This window comes from Oncorhynchus clarkii, chromosome 12 (genome assembly GCF_045791955.1).
Source record: "Oncorhynchus clarkii lewisi isolate Uvic-CL-2024 chromosome 12, UVic_Ocla_1.0, whole genome shotgun sequence".
NCBI lineage: Eukaryota > Metazoa > Chordata > Actinopteri > Salmoniformes > Salmonidae > Oncorhynchus > Oncorhynchus clarkii.
In genome coordinates this window covers 54124031-54145265 of record NC_092158.1, presented here as the reverse complement: position 1 = coordinate 54145265, position 21235 = coordinate 54124031, and the positions used below count along the sequence as shown (strand labels likewise).

At 40.5% G+C, this 21235-nt stretch overlaps 1 protein-coding gene across 3 annotated transcripts in view; it reads left to right on the top strand.

Moving 5' to 3' along the window:
* The first annotated feature begins 1008 nt into the window (after positions 1–1008).
* Positions 1009–21235, top strand: part of LOC139420814 (glucocorticoid receptor-like) — an 89506-nt gene continuing 69279 nt past the window's right edge. The window contains exons 1-2 of one of the 3 annotated variants that reach the window (XM_071171108.1): positions 1009–2360; positions 16595–17667. In XM_071171108.1, coding sequence (XP_071027209.1) covers positions 16604–17667 — 1064 coding nt within the window. In that variant the 5' untranslated portion in view covers positions 1009–2360; positions 16595–16603. Of the gene's footprint in view, positions 2361–16591; positions 17668–21235 lie in introns of all 3 variants that reach the window. The other 2 variants (XM_071171110.1, XM_071171109.1) reach the window with 2 other exon arrangements.

The window sequence follows — 21235 nt, the reverse complement described above, 5'->3', positions numbered from 1 at the left end:
TCAGATGGAACTATCCAAGCAGTAGATACATCGATTTTCAATTTTGATATTTGGTTGTGTTGTCAACCAAACATAATTCAATATTACTTTTGTGATACAGTAAATAGCCTAAAGTTATCTTACAAACTAATGTAACATTCAACCTTAAAATAAGTAACACATCCATAGCCACATTTTCTTATGTAATGTAATGTCTTTTTAATGTAATCTAAACTGCAATCCAGGTCATTTGGTTAAGATATTAGACGAAGCACAGTGATAACACATTCATCTGTTGTATAAATAAACTAAATATCTGACATTGTATTTGTATTGTATTCCCATTTTAACTTTTAGATGCTTAAAGGCATAGTGATAACACATTGGAAATTAAAGTGGGTGAATATAGGTTGTAATGTCATTGATTAATGTCTCAACCAAATATTACCCAATTATTCATGTGAAAATTACATGGTGTGCCCAGTAGGGTAGCTCTTATAGTGGAACTTTAACTGTGGGTAATCACCTCACTATCCAGACTACTGTGCGTATTGACATTGCAATATTAATGTTCAATACACATAGTAAGTTGACTGGTAAGCTAATGTGGCTCATTTCACAGTGGTTTCAGAGTTCTGAAATAAGAGTTAGATGCTAATATTTGTCTAAACTCTACATAGTTGTGTTCTGTGGGTGTCACTATATAGGCAGATACTCAATTTCATAGATCCACAATCCATAGGTAAGGCCGTACAGTAAAATATAAGTATGCTCCCAATGCAATTCTGAAGTCTTATACATTCACAGTGTGAGTGAAACTTTTTGTTTACTACTTTTAAAAAAAACAAATTAACAAATTATTGTTTTTTGTTGAATTTCTATAATATTCCAACCTTGTTAAGCATTATTTAGTCAAAATATGGCGTGATTGCACTATTTGTATCCGCTTGCATCACGTTCAATTAAGGACCTTTTAATTTGAAGGCGAACCGCAAACGCCACTATTGTGACTAATCCTTATTGTGGCTTGCTTCACATAGGTCCCTTCGCCCCTATGTACATTTTATACGGACTTTGTTGCGCCATTGAAATGATTCGTGTTAGTCACAGTGTGCCGTGCTTTTGAAGTTTACACAATTGTACCGAACTTATGTCTCTATATAACGTTGTTAGTTTGTGTTTTAGAATAGCTCGCCTCACATACTGCAGTGTCACCTGGAGCGCGCCTCAAGGACGTCGTCTACAAAGTTTCTCTGCGTTGGAAGTTGAGTGGCTATAGCTAGCTAGGACTCTGTTTTCGTACTTATTGGCTAGCAATGTGTTGTCATTCGTAAGTAACATCAGATATGTTTTAACTCAATCATGAGTTATAATAACTAGTCTTTATTGACAAACGTTAACAAAGTCTACGCTTTGAAAGGTAGTAGCTAGCTACCTAACGTCGCTACCATTGGTTATAGCTAGCGAAATTAGCTAACGTTGCATGTATGAGTTTGGCGTAACTTGATAAAGAGAGGCAATGTTACCAGTAATCGAATACACTTAAAGTGTTTTTCTATTTGCAAGTTAGCTTGTTTACTGGATACGTTATTTCTACATTGGCTTGAGAGGCTGTTAGATGCTGATTATGATTTTATACATTCTAATCAATTCCATACAACTATGTTTCAGGGCGAAATATTCTAATCATTCAATTAACAGATAATTCTCAAATAACAGAGGCCAGCAGCCGTGTTTTTGACAGCTTTTTAGAGTATAACGGTAGGTCCTGTCTGTCTTTAGAGGGGCGTTTACCGCGAAGTGTCGAACTAGCCGCCCTCAGTTTGCTAATGTGCAGCACCAGCTAACGTTTTAATCTGTAACTACTGTAACGTTAACTGTAACTCGCCAGCTAGCTTGGATATTATGTAATGTCAATGAGTTTTCTACTGAACCAGCATTCTATGATGCAGTAATGTCAAATCTGCTGTCCATTTAGAATTTATAGCTAACGAATTCATGTTAGTTTTTGCTTACTGTCTGAGTTAAGTAGATTGCTAGCAAAAATAGCTAACTTGATTGCATCCTGTTGGCTTCTTTTAACATTTGACAGCACCATACATAAACTGTAGCTAGCTACGTCACGTGAGCAAGGGAATAACAGCGCACGAGCTAGCAAGCTACATCAATACTTTTCCAACGGGGAATGCAGCAAATCATTCAGGGCTGCACGAGGAATATTTCCTGTGAAGACGGATTAGAAGCCATAGAGCTCAGAAATTCAGCGTTGCACGAGGAATATTTCCTGTGAAGACGGATTAGAAGCCATAGAGCTCAGAATTCCAGCCAAGTCGAACTGAATGGATATGATCTAGTTTGGAAAACTCCCATGTCTGATTAAGGTAACATGTCATCGAATGTGTGATTTGATTGCATCTTGTTGTATTTGGCAGCTATCTTGCATGATCTAGCTAGTTACAGCCATACATCCCGTAACGTTACCTCATAACGTTAGGAGATATTTTATTGTGCAATGATTCAGCTATAAGGTAGTGTGACCCCAGTGCTCTCTTCTTTAGTTAGACGCCCTTCTTGTCAGTGTAAAAATTATGCGTCTCAGTAGAGCATTTTATCGCCATGTCGATCCCTGAGCCCATTGGTGTTTTTATTAGCCACACAAAGCTTACAAGCTTCATGTACATACTTTAGTTTATATGATGTAATAATCACTTTCTCCTGTTTAACTTGATGCAATTCCCAGTCGCAGCCAATAGGCTGCGACCCTTCATATTTAGCTAGCGAGAACAGGGGTCTTCAACCTTCTCTTTGCCAGGGACCCCCTCGCAGACAACCAGGGACCCCCCACCACCCACACACATAATTGTTCACATCTTGTCTTATCGTCAGGTGAATGATAATGGAAAGGAGAAGTAATCAACATTTTAAAATGAATAGGTTTGGTAGATGGATTTCCCACATAATTGGAGCAAGTGTAAACGCTTACCTTTCTAGCAAATAGTCTGTTAATTCCAAACACATTTTTTGCTAAGAGCAGCTGTTTAGTTGGTTAGTCATGTGTTGGCAAAATTAATTTTCATGTCAAGAAAGATTCTCAGTCAGTGGCACTTGCTGCTCTGGTAGCCTATTATTGTGTGCGTTTTCAAAGCCTATGTTAGGTACTCCAGTGAGTGTAATTGGCTCAGTATTAGGAGTTGAGAAATAAAGTTGTCGTCATTAGCAGGGTTGGGTAGGTTACTTTCTAAATGTAATCAGTAACGTAATTTTTGGATTACCCTAATTCAAAAACGTAATCTGATTACATTCAGTTACTTGTAGATTACTTTCCCCTTAAGAGGCATTAGAAGACAACAATGTGTGTTGCAGGATAAATCAATGTTGAAGTTTACATAGCTGGCCATATGGATGTTACGTTTTACTTAATGGGTTGGTTATGTAGGCTTCTAACCCATTGCGTTCTACTACATATAATAATATGATTAAATGAGACTTTGGTTTTTAATGTAAAGATATATCAGAATTCCAGTCATTCCAATAAATTAAATACCCTTTGATCTTCAAGAATAGGACTTGGAAATATGGAAGTATAGGTTAGCCAAATTGTTTTACCTGAGTGTAACCGATGTGAAATGGCTAGTTAGTTAGCGGTGGTGCGCGCTAGTGGCGTTTCAATCGGTGACGTCACTTGCTCTGAGACCTTGAAGTAGTGGTTCCCGTTGCTCTGCAAGGGCCGCGGCTTTTGTGGAGCGATGGGTAACGATGCTTCGTGGGTGACTGTTGACGTGTGCAGAGCGTCCCTGGTTTGTGCCCAGGTCGGGGGGAGGGGATGGACGTAAAGTCTATACTGTTACATTGATGCTGTTGACCCGGATCACTGGTTGCTGCGGAAAAGGAGGAGGTCAAAAGGGGGTGAGTGTAACTGATGTGAAATGGCTAGCTAGTTAGCGGTGGTGCGCGCTAGTGGCGTTTCAATCGGTGACGTCACTTGCTCTGAGACCTTGAAGTAGTGCTTCCCCTTGCTTTGCAAGGGCCGCGGCTTTTGTGGAGCGATGCTTCGAGGGTGACTGTTGATGTGTGCAGAGCGTCCCTGGTTCGCGTCCAGGTCGGGGCGAGGGGACGGACCTAAAGTCTATACTGTTACATGAGCATGACCCCAAAACTAAGGACTTATTAGCCAGTTGTACTTTGTTGTTTATTTGTTGTCATGGAGGACTGATTGGGCTCATTCATTTGAGTTGAAAAATAAATGCTGCGCTCATGGAATGGCATGCTTTGAGCACTACTGAAAAGTGCATTTGCTATAGGCCTATTGTTTACCTTTTTGTTGGTGGCACTTTGATATCTTGATAATGTGCAACTGTTTTTAAAGGGTAAATCCACAGGTGAAACAATAACAAAACGGTCGCCACGCCTCTTTGTAAAAAGCTGAGGAATGGGCCTGGAGAAATGTAACCACTCCCAGATTAATAGACAGCTATGGCTGCAAGGACTGACCCTCCATTATATACAAATAGTTGTTTTAACCATGTTATGAGGCTATACAGTGTTTGTTTACATTTACTATGTTTACAAACATTGGTGTAAAACAAGCTTATATTTTGAGTTTTAATGGAATGTGACAGTTGAACTAAGCTCATGAGGCATAAGTTATATTCCTCACGAATCAAAGGATGTATATTTACTCACTCACACTCTCTCTCTACCTGTCAAAAGTTTTAGAACACCTCTCATTCAAGGGTTTTTCTTTATTTTGACTATTTTCTACATTGTAGAATAATAGTGAAGACATCAAAATTATGAAATAACACATGGAATCATGTAGTAACTAAAAAAGTGTTAAATAAATCTAAATATATTTGAGATTCTTCAAAGTTGCCACCCTTTGCCTTTGCACGCTCTTGGCATTCTCTCAACCAGCTTCATGAGGTAGTCACCTGGAATGCATTTCAATTAACAGGTGTGCCTTGTTAATTTGTGGAATTTATTTCTTAATTTGTTTGAGTCAATCAGTTGTGACAAGGTAGGGGGGTAAATAGAAGAGAGCCCTATTTGGTAAAAGACCAAGTCCATATTATGGCAAGAACAGCTCAAATAAGCAAAGAGAAATGACAGTCCATCATTACTTTAAGACATGAAGGTCTGTCAATGTGGAACATTTCAATAACTTTGAAAGTTTCTTCAAGTGCAGTCGCTAAAACCGTCAAGTGCTATGATGAAACTGGCTCTAAATGATGACCGCCACAAGAAAGGAAGATCCAGGGTTACCTCTTTAGCAGAGGATAAGTTCATTAGAGTTACCAGCCTCATAAATTGCAGCCCAAATAAATGCTTCACAGAGTTCAAGTAACAGACACATCTCAACATCAACTGTTCAGTGGAGACTGTGTGAATCAGGCCTTCATGGTCGAATTGCTGCAAAGAAACCGCTACTAAAGGACACCAATAAGAAGACTTGCTTGGGCCAAAAAACATGAGCAATGGACATTAGACCTGTGGAAATGTTTCCTTTAGTCTTGAGTCCAAAGTTGAGATTTTAGGTTCCAACCCCTGGGTCTTTGTGAGACGTGGTGCTGGTGATCTCTGCAAGTGTATTTCCCATTGTAGAGCATGGAGGTGTTGTGGCGTGGGGGTGCTTTTCTGGTGACACTGTCAGTGATTTATTTAGAATTGAAGGTACACTTAACCATCATGGCTACCATAGCTTTCTGCAGCGATAAGCCATCCCATCTGGTTTGGGCTTAGTCCCACTATAATTTTTTCCCCCAACAGGACAGTGGCCCAACACACCTCCAGGCTGTGTAAGGGCTATTTTGCCAAGGAGAGTGATGGAGTGCTGCATCGGATGACCTCGACTCCACAATCCCCGACCTCAACCAAATTGAGATGGTTTTTGGATGAGTTGTACCGCAGAGTGAAGGAAAAGCAGAACGCAAGTTTCATAGTTGTGATGTAAAAAATAAAAACCTGTGTGTGTGTGTGTGTGTATATATATATATATATATATAGACAAAGGGTCAATCAAAAGTGTGCAAGTTTGAACATGTGTCCATTAGGCTTGTGGATTTTTTTTTTATCAGTGTGAATTAGATTGAGCAATAAAAGTCCCACTTTTTTTTCGTAGTCTTGGCTCCACACTATGCAGCTGTTTTTGCACATTTTTTCCCACTGGCTGCCCACTGGTTTAAAAAACAACGATTGCTAGGCAGCTTAAACTTCTTGAATTCAACCATTATTGGGTCCAAATACACATTTAGATTTGTGACCAGCCATCCACAACAACCACAATCCGTAATGCGCAAATAGCTAAATGAGAGCAGCAGTGTGATTCACATCAATACGCTTTGTAGATATCAATAATAACTGATAGCCGTATCGCCGTAGACTACACCACTGCAGCTGTCCTTACCTCCTAGCGTTTATTCAAGTTGGGTAATCTTTGGATGCCGACAGCAGTTGCACCATTGGAAGACTTAGCTTGGACTGTAGCCTAAAAAAGCCTATTCCTGCTCTTTTCCCACAATCCATCAAACACATTTGGTGTGCCATCATCATGATCTCTGACTTGTGGTCAGACTCATTTAGGTGGAACAAACTTAAACTTGCTCCTTTTTTTCAATGCTGATTTGTATTTAATTGAAACAACAGAAGGGACAAAGATTTTGTTTAAACTGGAGATTTAAACGATGATGGCGAATCCTCCTGGTTTATCGACCTTGTCATCGTACTGAACTAGTTCCCGACTGTGCTTCACAGAAGGACAGTTTTTAAATGTGCCAATTAAGATTTACATTTTGATTGGTCTGGTAAGTTCATTTTCTTCAACTCGTGTTGAGAGTTTCAGAGTTTCTAACCATTTCAACGTGTGGACCATGGTCTCACATCTTTTGGTCTGAAAAATTAATTCTTAGCGAGTCCTTATAAGCACTCTGGTCGGAAAGGGCGGTTCCATCACGCTGACAAGCTCTCTGACCTCATTTGGGGCGTGGCTACTTAATGTGCTAAGTATACGATTATAAGTTCCCTTATGACTCCTAAAATCAAATTCCTATCTTAACAAAAGTAGTTTTACCCATTTTCATATCTCAGACAATGTATTGGATGGAAACTTGACAGCATAAGGGGGTTTCCGTCCTAAGTTACAGTATTTGGTTCATACAGTTTTTAATGACCTCGCCAAATGAAAAGTAATATGACATTGGTCAGCAGGGACCTAAAGAATATTCTTAACATTCCTATATTAGCAGCATTGTTCCAATATTAACTTTTGGATGGTAGTTTTGGCAGCAGGTCTTCTGTAGACAAGGACATTCCTTTACCAATACTGAAGAGCCAGGGGGAGATTCCCCTTCTGCCTATGTTATGACAGTGTTAATGGTGTCAGAACATTATCAAAATGTTTTTTGTTGTTGGCAGAAATGCTTTCTTGAACGTGAACTTTCATGTGCCTTAAACTTGTATGCCATCTTTAAATACAAATAAAATTGTTAAATACCGAGCCTTGTTGGTTAAGCCACATAAAAAGACCGCAACCTTCCCACTAGCCATGATTGGCTGAGATAATGTGTGGGCTGGACATACACAGAGAGGAGTTCGGATTGGTCTGCCCTATTGAAGCCTTTTTGCGTTGGTCAGTCTGTTGGCTATCATGTCGAACGTGGCTTTAAAAAAAAATGTAGCTGCATAAGTGTTGCTCTCCACTTTCTGGAGGATCGAGTTTTGAAATCAGTGAAATTAGAGTATGATAGCTAAAGAGTTGGGACAACACCTGCTTCAGGATTATGTCTTCAAACTAAGGGCATTTGTGTCATGGATCTGTGACAGGGAGACTCGTCCAACATGCATGATTATGTATACAGGTAAGATGGTCTAGCAATCTACATTTTCAGATATTACACGTTTCTAATTTTGTTGAATATGTCTGGTGTTAGTAAACGTTGGCTAAAAAGCATAATGAAATTGTTGCCAGCAGAGCTGGTTAGGCTGTTTTCAAGTTATCCAGAGGTAAACCATTCAACGACCAGAGCGTCAAGTGTGTGTGTGTGTGTGTGCTCTGAAAGCAAGGAGATAGATGGGTGGGGCTAAAGCTTAAGAGGGTGTGAACGATGCTGAATGAGTGTACACGATGAGCTTTCTCAACACAAATGCCATTTATCAACTTTCAAAGCAGAATTACTTTCCCATTGTTCCTCAAATACAGTGTATGATATACCATGTTGTAGCTCTGAGTCTCTACTTTTATCCAATGTAAAAATAAAAAATAATTTAAAAAATCATAATGTTACATAAGACTGACTCCAGGTGGTGAGTCACAAATCGTTATAGCCTTATTCTAAAACTGATTATTTTATCTCATCAATCTACACGCAATAACCCATAGTGACAAAAAACAGATACCTTATTTACATAAGTATTCAGACCTTTTGCTAGGAGACTTGAAATTGAGCTCGGGTGCATCCTGTTTCCGTTGATCATCCTGAATTCTTCTACAACTTGATTGGAGTCCACCTGTGGTAAATTAAATTGATTGGACAGGATTTGGATGATTATTTTTTTAATCAAATGTGTTTTTTGGGGGGCCGAAAGGCCTTCTGGAACGTGTGAACTTTCATGTGCCTTAATAACAAACTTGTATGCCAGCTGTTAAATTACGAGCCTAGTTGGTTTAGCCCCAGACAAAGTCAGCAACCTTCCCGCTAGCCATGATTGACTGAGATATTGAGTGTGCTGAACATTCCGAGAGGAGTTCTGATTGGTCTGCCATGTAGCACGTTGGAGCTGGTCAGTATGTGTAGGTAATCCTGTCTAACTTGGCTTAAATAAAATTGTACTCCATAATAGAACTGCGTAAGTGTTGCTCTCCACTTTTTTGAGGACCGAGTTTTGAAATCAGTGGAATTACAGTATGATAGCTAAGGAGATGGAGAAAACACCTGTCTCCGGATTACATCTTCAAAGTGAGGGCATCTGCAACCATAGCATCTGTGACAGAGAGGGGGAAGCCTCCATCTATGTATACAGGTAAGATAGTCTAGCTAGCTACATTTTCAGATATTACACTTCTAATTTTGTCAGTCGTTTTCATTTCAAGTTAGTCTAATGTTAGCTAGCTGGCTTGTTAGCTAATGTTACGTGTATTATAATATTATTTGTATCTCGGAGCCATTTGCTTTGCTAGCTAACATTGAACCTGGTTGGTTAGCTACCTGCAGATTCATGCAGGGTAGTAACGACATGAGTTGGGATTATGGTTCATAACATAAAACCAGCCTAACCAGCTCTGCTAGGGTGAGCAAAATGGTCGGAGTTAGCTGCTCTCTCATTTGTGTCTAAGTAGCTATTAAGCTAGCGAATGTTAGCTTGGGTGTTTGACTGCTGGATCAACCCTTTGAGATGGGTGGGGCTAAAGCTTAAGAGTGTGTGAATAATGCTGAATTGGTGTGAACAAAGAAGAGCTCTCCAATAGGTGTACCAAAACATTCAAAGGAGATGGTTGTCCTTCTGGAAGGTTATCCCATCTCCACAGAGGAACTCTGGAGCTCTGTCAAAGTGACCATCAGGTTCTTGGTTACGTCCCTGGCCGAGGCCCTTCTTCGCCAATTGCTCAGTTTTGCCGGGCGGCCAGCTCATTTAAGAATAATGGAGGCCACTGTGCTCTTGGACCTTCAATGCTGCAGAAATGTTTTGGTACCCTTCCCTAGATCTGTGCCTCGACACATTCTTGTCTCGGAGCTCTACGCACAATTCCTTTGACCTCATGACTTGGTTTTTGCTCTTACATGCACTGTCAACTGTGGGACCTTTATATAGTGAGGTGTGCGCCTTTCCAAATCATGTCCAATCAATTGAACTTACCACTGCTGGACTCCAATCAGGTTGTAGAAACATCTCAAGGATGATCAATGGAAACAGGATGCACCTGAGCTCAATTTCGAGTCTCATAGCAAAGGGTCTGAATACTTATGCAAATAAAATATTTCTGGAGAAAAAATGAGGGCATACATCTGTAGATGGAGGGAACAAAAATAAGTCAATTTTAGAATTAAGCTTTAATGTAATAAAACTTTCCAGAAGCACTGTAAATGGATAGGGATAAATTGAAATGTTTCTTACAGAAGAAATATGAAATGCATAAGCATGGTAGCAATTGAAAGGGAACAATTTGGAGATTATGGGAAATTGTTAGACAAGTTGTGGACAATTGACAAAAGTAAATCCAAAACATTCCACTTAATTTTATGTACATTTTCCATTTACTATACTTTTGACCACATTTGTTAACTAAATCTGAAAATGCGCTGGATACATTCAGTAAGAATATTCCTGGAAATGTGGGGTAGGACAACAAATGCAAGGGTTTGAGTGAGAGGACTAACTGGTGTCTTCAAATGACCACACACACCTCTCCAACATGTGCACAGTTCCTAAGTAATTTCAATGCACTTTTATGACTCATAGTCTTCAACTAGGTTTAAAACTCTTTTTTTTTTAGCTCTCCTAGCTGTGCCGTTGAGGAACTTAGAGCAGGCACATTTGTAGTTGTTTTGTTTGTTACACAACCCTGCATCCCCGCAATCACACAGTTACAGTTCTTTACCATTCCGAAAACAGCCCATTTAGAAAATAAAATAAAAATCGCAATCTAATAAAAGAGCTTTCTATAGGTTACTATTTATTTCTCAGCTTTCCTAATATTAAGCACTTTGCTTATCTTTACAACGGGAGTATAGCCTACCTGGCTGGTATGAAAATATGCTTATCGCCTACTACCATGTGTGCATTGCTGTGCTTATAATGTGAAGAAATAGCCTAATAGTTTATCAACATTTTGAGCTAATTGTTATCTGTTGCATCAGCCACGTTGCATAACAGCAAAGAGCAGCTGTTTTTGAGGTAGTTCGATCAGTTTTTATTCAACACTTTTACAAAACATAAAATGTGTCCCCTACCTCCACTCGCACTACAACCAGCACTGCAGCTGCAATGAATTAGTAGCGAAGTGTAATGTTCCCTCTAAGCTGCGAGCTTGCCTTGGACTACCGTGCAGAATAAGTATCAGCCTGCTCAGAGAAGCACGGGATTGAACATCACTCAACTTTCTAGACATTTCTCCTTTAGTTACCGCTATCAACGTTTCACTCTACTGTGGGAATTGTGTTTGAATCAATGCAATATTATCCACTTTCAATGTAACCTACATTACATTGCACCATGACTGTGTGGCCACAAACGCCTCCAACTCAATCAAGTTTGTAGACGACCCAACAGTAGAAGGCCTGATTACCAACAATGACGAAACAGCCTACAGGGAGGAAGTGGGGCCCTGGCAGAGTGGTTGAGGGAGATGTTATTTTCCTTCCACATCAACAAACGAAAGAGCTGATCGTGGAGTTTAGGAGACAGCAGAGGGAGCACGCCCCTGTCCACATCGATGGCACCGCAGAGGAGAAGGTGGAAAGCTTAAAGTTCCTCAGCATACACATCACTGACAATCTGTCATGGTCCACCCACATTTTCCTGGCACCACAGTGCCTCTTCAACCTTAGGAGGCTGAAAACTTTCTGCATGGCCCCTAAGACCCTCACTAACTTTTACAGATGTACAGTTGAGAGAATCCTGTCGGTCTGTATCACCTCCTGCTACGGCAATGCACCTCCCGCAACCGCAGGGCTCTCCAGAGGGTGGGACGGTCTTCCCAAAGCATCACAGAGGGCACACTGCCTGGCCTCCTGGACACTTACAGCACCCGACGTCAAAGGTCATCAAGGACATTAACCACCCAAGCCACGGCCTGTTCACCCCGCAATCATCCAGAAGGCGACGTCAGTACAGGTGCATTAAAGCTGGGACCGAAAGAGTGAAAAACAGCTATCTCATGGCCATCAGACTGTTAAATAGCCATCACTAGCTGGCTACCACCCTGTTACTCAAAACTGCACCTTAGTGGCAGCCTTATGTACATAGTACAGCACTTAGCCACCAAAACAAGCCATACATGTACCCGCCAATTTGTGGAGTCAACAAAAGTCAGAAATAGCGTTATAAATATTCACTTACCTATCTTCATCGGAATGCACTCAGGAATTCCAGTTCCATAATAAATGTTTGTTTTGTTCGATAAAGTACATCTTTATGTCCAAAACCTCCTTTTTGTTCGCACGTTTAGTTCACTAATCCAAATGCACAAAGCACGGGCACTAAGTCCAGACAAGGCCAAAGTTCCATTAAAGTTGGTAGAAACATGTCAAACAATGTATATAATCAATCTTTAGGATGTTTTTATCATAAATCTTCAATAATATTCCAACCGGACAATTCCGTTGGCATTAGAAAGGAAAGGGAACGACCGTCGCGCTCACACGCGAGACTAAACTAAAGGATTTCAGCCTGATGACTTGTTGAAACAGCTCTTATTTGCTCCCCTTTCACAAAAGAAGCCTGAAACAACTTTCTAACTTTCTAAGACTGTTGACATCTACTGGAAGCCTTAGGAAGTGCAATCTGACACCATTTACACTGGATATTGGATAGGCAATCACTTGAAAAACTACAAACCTCAGATTTCCCACTTCATGGTTGGATTTTTCTCAGGTGTTTTGCCTGCCATATGAGTTCTGTTATACTCACAGACATTATTTTAACAGTTTTGGAAACTTTAGAGGGTTTTTCACTCTATTTTTCACTCTGTTTTTCACTCTATTCTAGAGTGTTTTCTATTATATGCATATAGCTTCTGGGCCTGAGTAACAGGCAGTTTACTCTGGGCAATTTATTCATCCAAGCTACTCAATACTGCCCCCCATTCCCAAAGAAGTTAAGTAGCCAATAGGTAGAGGGTATCATCATTTGTCTGATTCTCTGTAATAATGATATGGGAATAATAATGCATTTTATTTTGGTTTCTTATATCAAACATCACAACATTTTTCAGTCACCACCTTGTCTGAAGGACAAGTGTGTAAACAGGTTAATATCAAGCCCTGCATGTTTTTTTTCACAAGTCTTTTGGATTGTAAGCCTACATTGACACCATACATTGGCTGCTACTGTAGGCTGAATGATAGAACAGCTATTTCCATGTTAATGTTATGGGATGCATTTTTCTCCATTTGTTTTTGATGTGAACCCTTTGGAATTACCTGAATTGCTGCATAAATCGGTCATCAAATTTGATCTGATCTTTTTCCAGGCCACAACAATAGAAAAACAGTCTGCTTAAACTAATAACACACAAATTATTGTATTTTTCTTGTCTATATTGAATATATCATTTAAACATTCAGTGTAGGTTGGAAAAAGTATGTGAACCCCTAGGCTAATGACTTCTCAAAAGCTAACTGGAGTCAGGAGTCAGTTAGCCTGGAATCCAATCAATGAGACGATGTTGGTTAGAGCTGCCTTGCCCTATAAAAAAACAGTTTTCTATTCACAAGAAGCATTGCCTGATGTGAACCATACCTCGATAAAAAGATATCTCAGAAGACCTAAGATGAAGAATTGTAGACTTGTATAAAGCTGGAAAGGGTTACAAAAGTATCTCTAAGCCTTGATGTTCATCAATCCACGGTAAAACAAATAGTCTGTAAATGGAGAAATTTCAGCACTGTTGCTACTCTCCCTAGGAGTGGCTGTCCTGCAAAGATGACTACAAAAGCACAGCGCAGAAGGCTGAGCTTAAGAAGAATCTTGGAGTGCCAGCTAAAGACCTCCAGAGATTTCTGTAACATGCTAACATCTCTGTGGACGAGTTTACGATATGTAAAACACTAAACAAGAATGGTGTTCATGGGAGGACACAACCAAGAAGCCACTGCTGCATGTCTGAAGTTTGCAAAAGTGCACTTCGATGTTTCACAGCGCTACTGTGGACAGATGAAACTACATCTGAGTTGTTTGGAAGGAACACCCAACACTGTGTGGAGAAAAAAAGGCGCCGCACACCAACATCAAAACCTCATCCCAACTGTAACTATTGTGGTGGAGCATCATGGTTTGTGGCTACTTTGCTGCCTCAGGGCCTGGGCAGCTTGCTATCATCGACGGAAAAATGAATTCCCAAGTTTACCAAGACAGTTTGCAGGAGAATGTTAGGCTGTCTGTCCACTTATTGAAGCTCAACAGAAGTTGGGTGAAGCAACAGGACAACGACCCAAAACAGAAGTAAAGCCATTCTGTTGATTTACTTCTAACAGAAAAAAATATGCCTGACCTCAACACGATTTTGAGATGCCGTGGCATGACCTCGAGCAGTTCACACCAGTCATCCCAATAATATTGCTGAACTGGGGCAGCAGGGTAGGCTAGTGGTTAGAGTGTTGGATTAGTAACAGGAAGGTTGCAAGTTCAAACCCCTGAGCTGACAAGGTACGAATCTGTTGTTCTGCCCCTGAACAGGCAGTTAACCCACTGTTCCTAGGCCGTCATTGAAAATAAGAATTTGTTCTTAACTGACTTGCCTAGTTAAATAAAGGTTTAAAAATACTGAAACAGTTTCGTAAAGCCGTTGTGCAGGTCTGATTCCCAACTACAGAAAACGTACTGCAAAATTCTCTATAACAAGTCCGCTTACGGTAGAGTAATGAACATTCAATTTTCTGGCAACCGCTCTGGTGCACATTTCTGCAGTCACCATGCCAATTCCATGCTCCCTCAAATCTTGAGACATATCTGGCAGTGACAAAACTGCACATTTTTAAAGTGGCCTTTTTATTATCCCTAGCACAAGGTGCACCTGTGATCATGCTGTTTAATTAGCTTCTTGATATACAACACTTGTCAGGTGGATGGATTATCTTGGCAAAGGAGAAATGCTCACGAACAGAGATGTAAACAGATTTGTGCACAAAATGTGAGAAATAAGCTTTTTGTTCCTATGGGACATTATTCAGATTTTTCTCTATTTCAGCTTATGAAATATGGGACCAACACTTTGCATCTTTCATTTTATATTTTTGTTCAGTGTATACAGTGGTGTAAAAGTACTTTAAATTAGTCCTTAAGTTGTTTTTGTTTGGTAGCTGTATTTTACTATTTATATTATTGACAACTTTTACATCACAACATTCCTAAAGAAAATAATGTACTTTTTACTCCATACATTTTCTCTCCATACATTTTCCCTGACACCCAAAAGTACTTGTTACATTTTAAATGCTTAGCGGGACAGAAATTAGTCCAATTCACACACTTATCAAGAGAACATCCCTAAAGCCTCTGATCTGGTGGACTCACTATACATAAATGCTTTGTAAATAAAATCTGAGTGTTGGAGTGTGCCCCTGGCAAGCCGCAAAAAAATAATATTAATTGAATTGTGCCGTTTACTTATTTTAATACTTAAATATATATATATATATATATATATTTAAAGGAATTTTTCATTATTCGTATCTTTTACTTTTATACTTCAGAATATTTCAAACCAAATACCTTTTTACTAAAGTAGTATTTTACTGGGTGACTTTTATTTGAGTCGTTTTCTGTTAAGGTATTTTTTTACTTTTTCTCAAGTATGACAATTCGGTGCTTTTTCCACAACTGAGTGTATATCGTATGTTATGCAAGTGTACAGACACTTTTTGCGATTTCGCTTGCAGTGTTTTTCCTATATTAATATAGCATGCTAGCTGTTCCTGTAAACTCTTCCAGTCATTCTGCTAACGCTAGTTAGCAATGGCTCACAAAAATGCTTTCAACTTCCTTCAAACTGCACGCAGAGACATAAATTGTATTAATGAGTTCATTTGACTCTGGGATAGTAGAAAAGGGTCATAATGGTCAATATGTCGCACTATCCCTTTATGATCTGTGTTGAGTTGGTGTATATTTGTAGCAAACCGAGCGAGCAGTGGTGCGAATGTGATCCACGAGCATACAGCTACCACTTGCTCCTTATCTCCCTCCCTACAGTGCAGTGGCGGCCATCAGTTATATTTCAGATGGTGTCAACATAATTACATTTTCATGTATTTTAGAGTAGTATGTCTTTTTTGAAAGTCAGGGAGCCTTCCAGCAATGAGCTCCCTAACCCCATATTTTGCCACCACTTCTGGAAAAAAATCCTGAAGGAAACTCTGACATGAGCTGTGTTTAAATACTCATACTAACTGCACCAACAGTACTATTTGTGACATACAGTAGGGCAAAAAAGTATTTAGTCAGCCACCAATTGTGCAAGTTCTCCCACTTAAAAAGATGAGAGAGGCCTGTAATTTTCATCATGGGTACACTTCAACTATGACAGACAAAATTAGATTTTTTTTCTCCAGAAAATCACATTGTAGGATTTTTAATGAATTTATTTGCAAATTATGGTGGAAAATAAGTATTTGGTCAATAACATAAGTTTCTCTCAATACTTTGTTATTTACCCTTTGTTGGCAATGACATGGCAATGACAAGCTACAACATTGGAATATTATTTCCACTGCTGTCATGTAGAAGCCAGGAGAGATGTGATCATGGTTTAAAGATCAAATATGTGCGTTGAAATGATTGCATAGTAAATAACAATGTACCCATTTTAAATTCAGACAATTATTTTTAATTATCAGTCTGTTGTCGTTATTGAATTACAAGCACTTTCTAAACCAGTGCTTTCATCCCTGTGTGTGTCAAGCAGGATCAAGAAATGGATAACCAGGACAAGAGCTTAGAGAGAGGTGAAGAGGGAAGCTTCTCGGTTAACGCAGGCAGTTCCAAGTCCACCACATTAACTTCCGTGATGCATTTGCCTGGCTCCACACCCCAGCCTCCAGCCAGAGACTCCTCTAACGGACTGAATGTCACTAAGATTCAGGGTGAGCTCTCCACAGCAGGGACAACCTCCATTGGACTCCCTATAGAGGAGGCTGAAGTGAAGTTAATGGGCAAGGCCCTGAGAATGCAGAATGCACAGAAACAGCAGCAGAATCATCATCAACAGCAGCAGCTGTTTGAGAACTTTGCTCTGTTGGAGGAGAGCATTTCAGATTTGAATCGATCCAACACCCCAGGGAGCTCCGTACTTGGATGTTCTAATTACCTTCTCCCTCTGAAAACTGAGGACTTTTCACCAATGGATAAGGATAGGCTTGACATGGAGACGGTCAGCTTTGGACAGTCACTGAAGGACTTGGATGTCAACGAGAGGCTCCTTGGTGACAATACGCTGGACATTCTGCGGGATTTGGACTTGCCTGGCTCTCTGTCTGACCTGAATGAGTTTTACCTGGCTGACGAGGCCGCTTTCCTTTCCTCCCTGTCAGTGGATGATGCCCTGCTCGTTGACGGCCACATGGAAACCAAGCCCATAGTCAGTAGCAGTGGGGGAAACGGTAAAAATATGAATGGTGTGGGGCAGCAACTGGGCCCAGGGATCTCCATGTCTGTCATCAAGACAGAGAAGGACTCTGACACCTCCTTCATCCAGCTTTACACCCCAGGGGTAATCAAGCAGGAGAACGAGCGCCAGAGCTACTGCCAGATATCCAGCCTGGACATACCTGGTACTCACAGCTCGGTGGGCTCCATGAGTGGGCCGAGTTACCACTACAGCGCAAACACATCGACGGCAGTGTGCGTACAACAGGATCAGAAGCCTGTCTTTGGCCTGTATCCGCCACTGCCCTCAGTCAGTGATGGCTGGAACAGAGGCCAGGAATTTGGGGATGGATCAGGGATGTCAACTCCATCTTTTCCTGTCAGCTTCAGCAGGTAAGTCACTTATTACAAATGGTTTAATGTACTGTGTGCACCTTTGAATGATTTAACATTGCATGATTTATGAATAAGGAATGATTTTAGGAATATAAATAGATTTTTATTTGAACATTCCTGAATCTGTAACATCCTTGCATTTGTCAATATGAGTCAGAGTAGACGGGGTGCGTTGTCAGTTGGGAGGCCATATTTCCATATCTGCCTTGACTCATCAAACCTTCATTACAAACACATGGTCCCCTCTGAGTTCTCCTTGCTCCCAAAAGGCGCATACAAATTCCTCAGGAGTTAGACGCTTTCTTCCTTTGCTATCCTTTGCTATCCTTACTGTGGATCAGGAGCAATAATACTAGGGAGAGGAAGGATGTGACAGTACATCACTGCAAATGTGTGGGTTGATTGACTCTATGTGTAGGCTTACAGCAGCAGATGCTAGAATTAACGGAGTAACCTGTCATTAAGCCCTTGAGCAAACAAGTTTATCTGTGTTTGCTTCAGCTGCTGCTCATTCAGAGATTAAAATGGACACACTACCTCTTAATCCCCATACATCTCTCTCATCCAAGGTCACATTGAAGGCTCATTGTACTTTCTCAGCAAAGTTCTTTGGCATCCACGACATCTGAGTGAGATATACAGTTGAAGTCGGAAGTTTACGTACACCTTAGCCAAATACATTCAAACTCAGTTTTTCACAATTCCATTTATTCCTAGTAAAAATTCCCTGTTTTAGGTCTGTTAGGATTACTACTTTTTATTTTAAGATTGTGAAATGTCAGAAAAATAGCAGAGCATGATATATTTCAGCTTTTATTTCTTTCATTACATTCCCAGTGGGTCAGAAGTTTACATACACTCAATTAGTATTTGGTAGCATTGCCTTTAAATTGTTTAACTTTGGTCAAACATTTTAGGTAGCCTTCCACAAGCTTCCCACAATAAGTTGGGTGAATTTTGGCCCATTCCTCCTGAAAGAGCTGGTAAAACTGAGTCAGGTTTGGTTCTCCTTGCTCGCACACACTTTTTCAGTTCTGCCCACACATTTTTTTATGGAATTGAGGTCAGGGCTTTGATGGCCACTCCATTTCCTTGACTTTGTTGTCCTTAAGCCATTTTGCCACAACTTTGGAAGTACAGTGGGGGCAAAAAAGTATTTAGTCAGCCACCAATTGTGCAAGTTCTCCCACTTAAAAATATGAGGCCTGTAATTTTCATCATAGGTACACTTCAACTATGACAGACAAAATGAGAAATAAAAATCCAGAAAATCACATTGTAGGATTTTTAATGGTGGAAAATAAGTATTTGATCAATAACAAAAGTTTATCTCAATACTTTGTTATATACCCTTTGTTGGCAATGACAGAGGTCAAACGTTTCTGTAAGTCTTCACAAGGTTTTCACACACTGTTGCTGGTATTTTGGCCCATTCCTCCATGCAGATCTCCTCTAGAGCAGTGATGTTTTGGGGCTGTTGCTGGGTAACATGGACTTTCAACTCCCTCCCAAAGATTTTCTATGGGGTTGAGATCTGGAGACTGGCTAGGTCACTCCAGGACCTTGAAATGCTTCTTACGAAACCACTCCTTCGTTGCCCGGGCGGTGTGTTTGGGATCATTGTCACGCTGAAAGACCCAGCCACGTTTCATCTTCAATGCCCTTGCTGAGGGAAGGAGGTTTTCACTCAAAATCTCACGATACATGGCCCCATTCATTCTTTCCTTTACACGGATCAGTCGTCCTGGTCTCTTTGTAGAAAAACAGCCCCAAAGCATGATGTTTCCACCCCCATGCTTCACAGTAGGTATGATGTTCTTTGGATGCAACTCAGCATTCTTTGTCCTCCAAACACAACGAGTTGAGTTTTTACCAAAAAGTTATATTTTGGTTTCATCTGACCACATGACATTCTCCCAATCTTCTTCTGGATCATCCAAATGCTCTCTTGCAAACTTGAGACGGGCCTGGACATGTACTGGCTTAAGCAGGGGGGCACGTCTGGCACTGCAGGATTTGAGTCCCTGGCGGCGTAGTGTGCTACTGATAGGTAGGCTTTGTTACTTTGGTCCCAGCTCTCTGCAGGTCATTCACTAGGTCCCCCCGTGTGGTTCTGGGATTTTTGCACACCGTTCTTGTGATCATTTTGATCCCACGGGGTGAGATCTTGCGTGAAGCCCCAGATCGAGGGAGATTATCAGTTGTCTTGTATGTCTTCCATTTCCTAATAATTGCTCCCACAGTTGATTTCTTCAAACCAAGCTGCTTACCTATTGCAGATTCAGTCTTCCCAGCCTGGTGCAGGTCTACAATTTTGTTTCTGGTGTCCTTTGACAGCTCTTTGGTCTTAGCCATAGTGGAGTTTGGAGTGTGACTGTTTGAGGTTGTGGACAGGTGTCTTTTATACTGATAACAAGTTCAAACAGGTGCCATTAATACAGGTAACGAGTGGAGGACAGAGGAGCCTCTTAAAGAAGTTACAGGTCTGTGGGAGCCAGAAATCTTGCTTGTTTGTAGGTGACCAAATACTTATTTTCCACCATAATTTGCAAATAAATTCATTAAAAATCCTACAATGTGACTTACTGGATTTTTTTTTTCTTCTAATTTTGTCTGTCATAGTTGAAGTGTACCTATGATGAAAATTACAGGCCTCATCTTTTTAAGTGGGAGAACTTGCACAATTGGTGGCTGACTAAATACTTTTTTGCCCCACTGTATACTTGGGGTCATTGTCCATTTGGAAGACCCATTTGTGACCAAGCTTTAACTTCCTGACTGATGTCTTGATGTTGCTTCAATATATCCACACACCTTCCCTGCCTCATGAAGCTATCTATTTTGTGAAGTGCACCAGTCCCTCTTGCAGCAAAGCACCCCCACATGATGCTGCCACCCCCGTGCTTCACAGTTGGGATGGTGTTCTTCGGCTTGCAAGCCTCCCCCTTTTTCCTCCAAACATAACAATGTTCATTATGATATAGATGTTTTTGTACCTGTATCCTCCAGCATTTTCACAAGGTCCTTTTGCTGTTCTGGGATTGATTTGCACTTTTCGCACCATAGTACGTTTATCTCTAGGAGACAGAACTTGTCTCCTTCCTGAGCGGAATGACGGCTACGTGGTCCCATGGTGTTTATACTTGCATACTATTGTTTGTACAGATTAACGTTGTACCTTCAGGCATTTCAAAATTGCTCCCAAGGATGAACCAGAATTGTGGAGGTCTACATTTGTTTTCTGAGGTCTTGGCTGACTTCTTTTGATTTTCCCATGATGTCAAGCAAGGAGGCACTGCGTTTGAAGGTAGGCCTTGAAATACATCCACAGGTACACCTCCAATTGACTCAAATTATGTCATTTAGCCTATCAGAAGCTTCTAAAGCCATGACATAATTTTTTGGAATTTTCCAAGCTGTTTAAAGGCACAGTAAACTTAGTGTATGTAAACTTCTGACCCAATGGAATTGTGATACAGTGAATTATAAGTTATGTAATCTCTATAAACAATTGTTGGAAAAATGACTTGTGTCATGCACAAAGTAGATATCCTAACCGACTTGC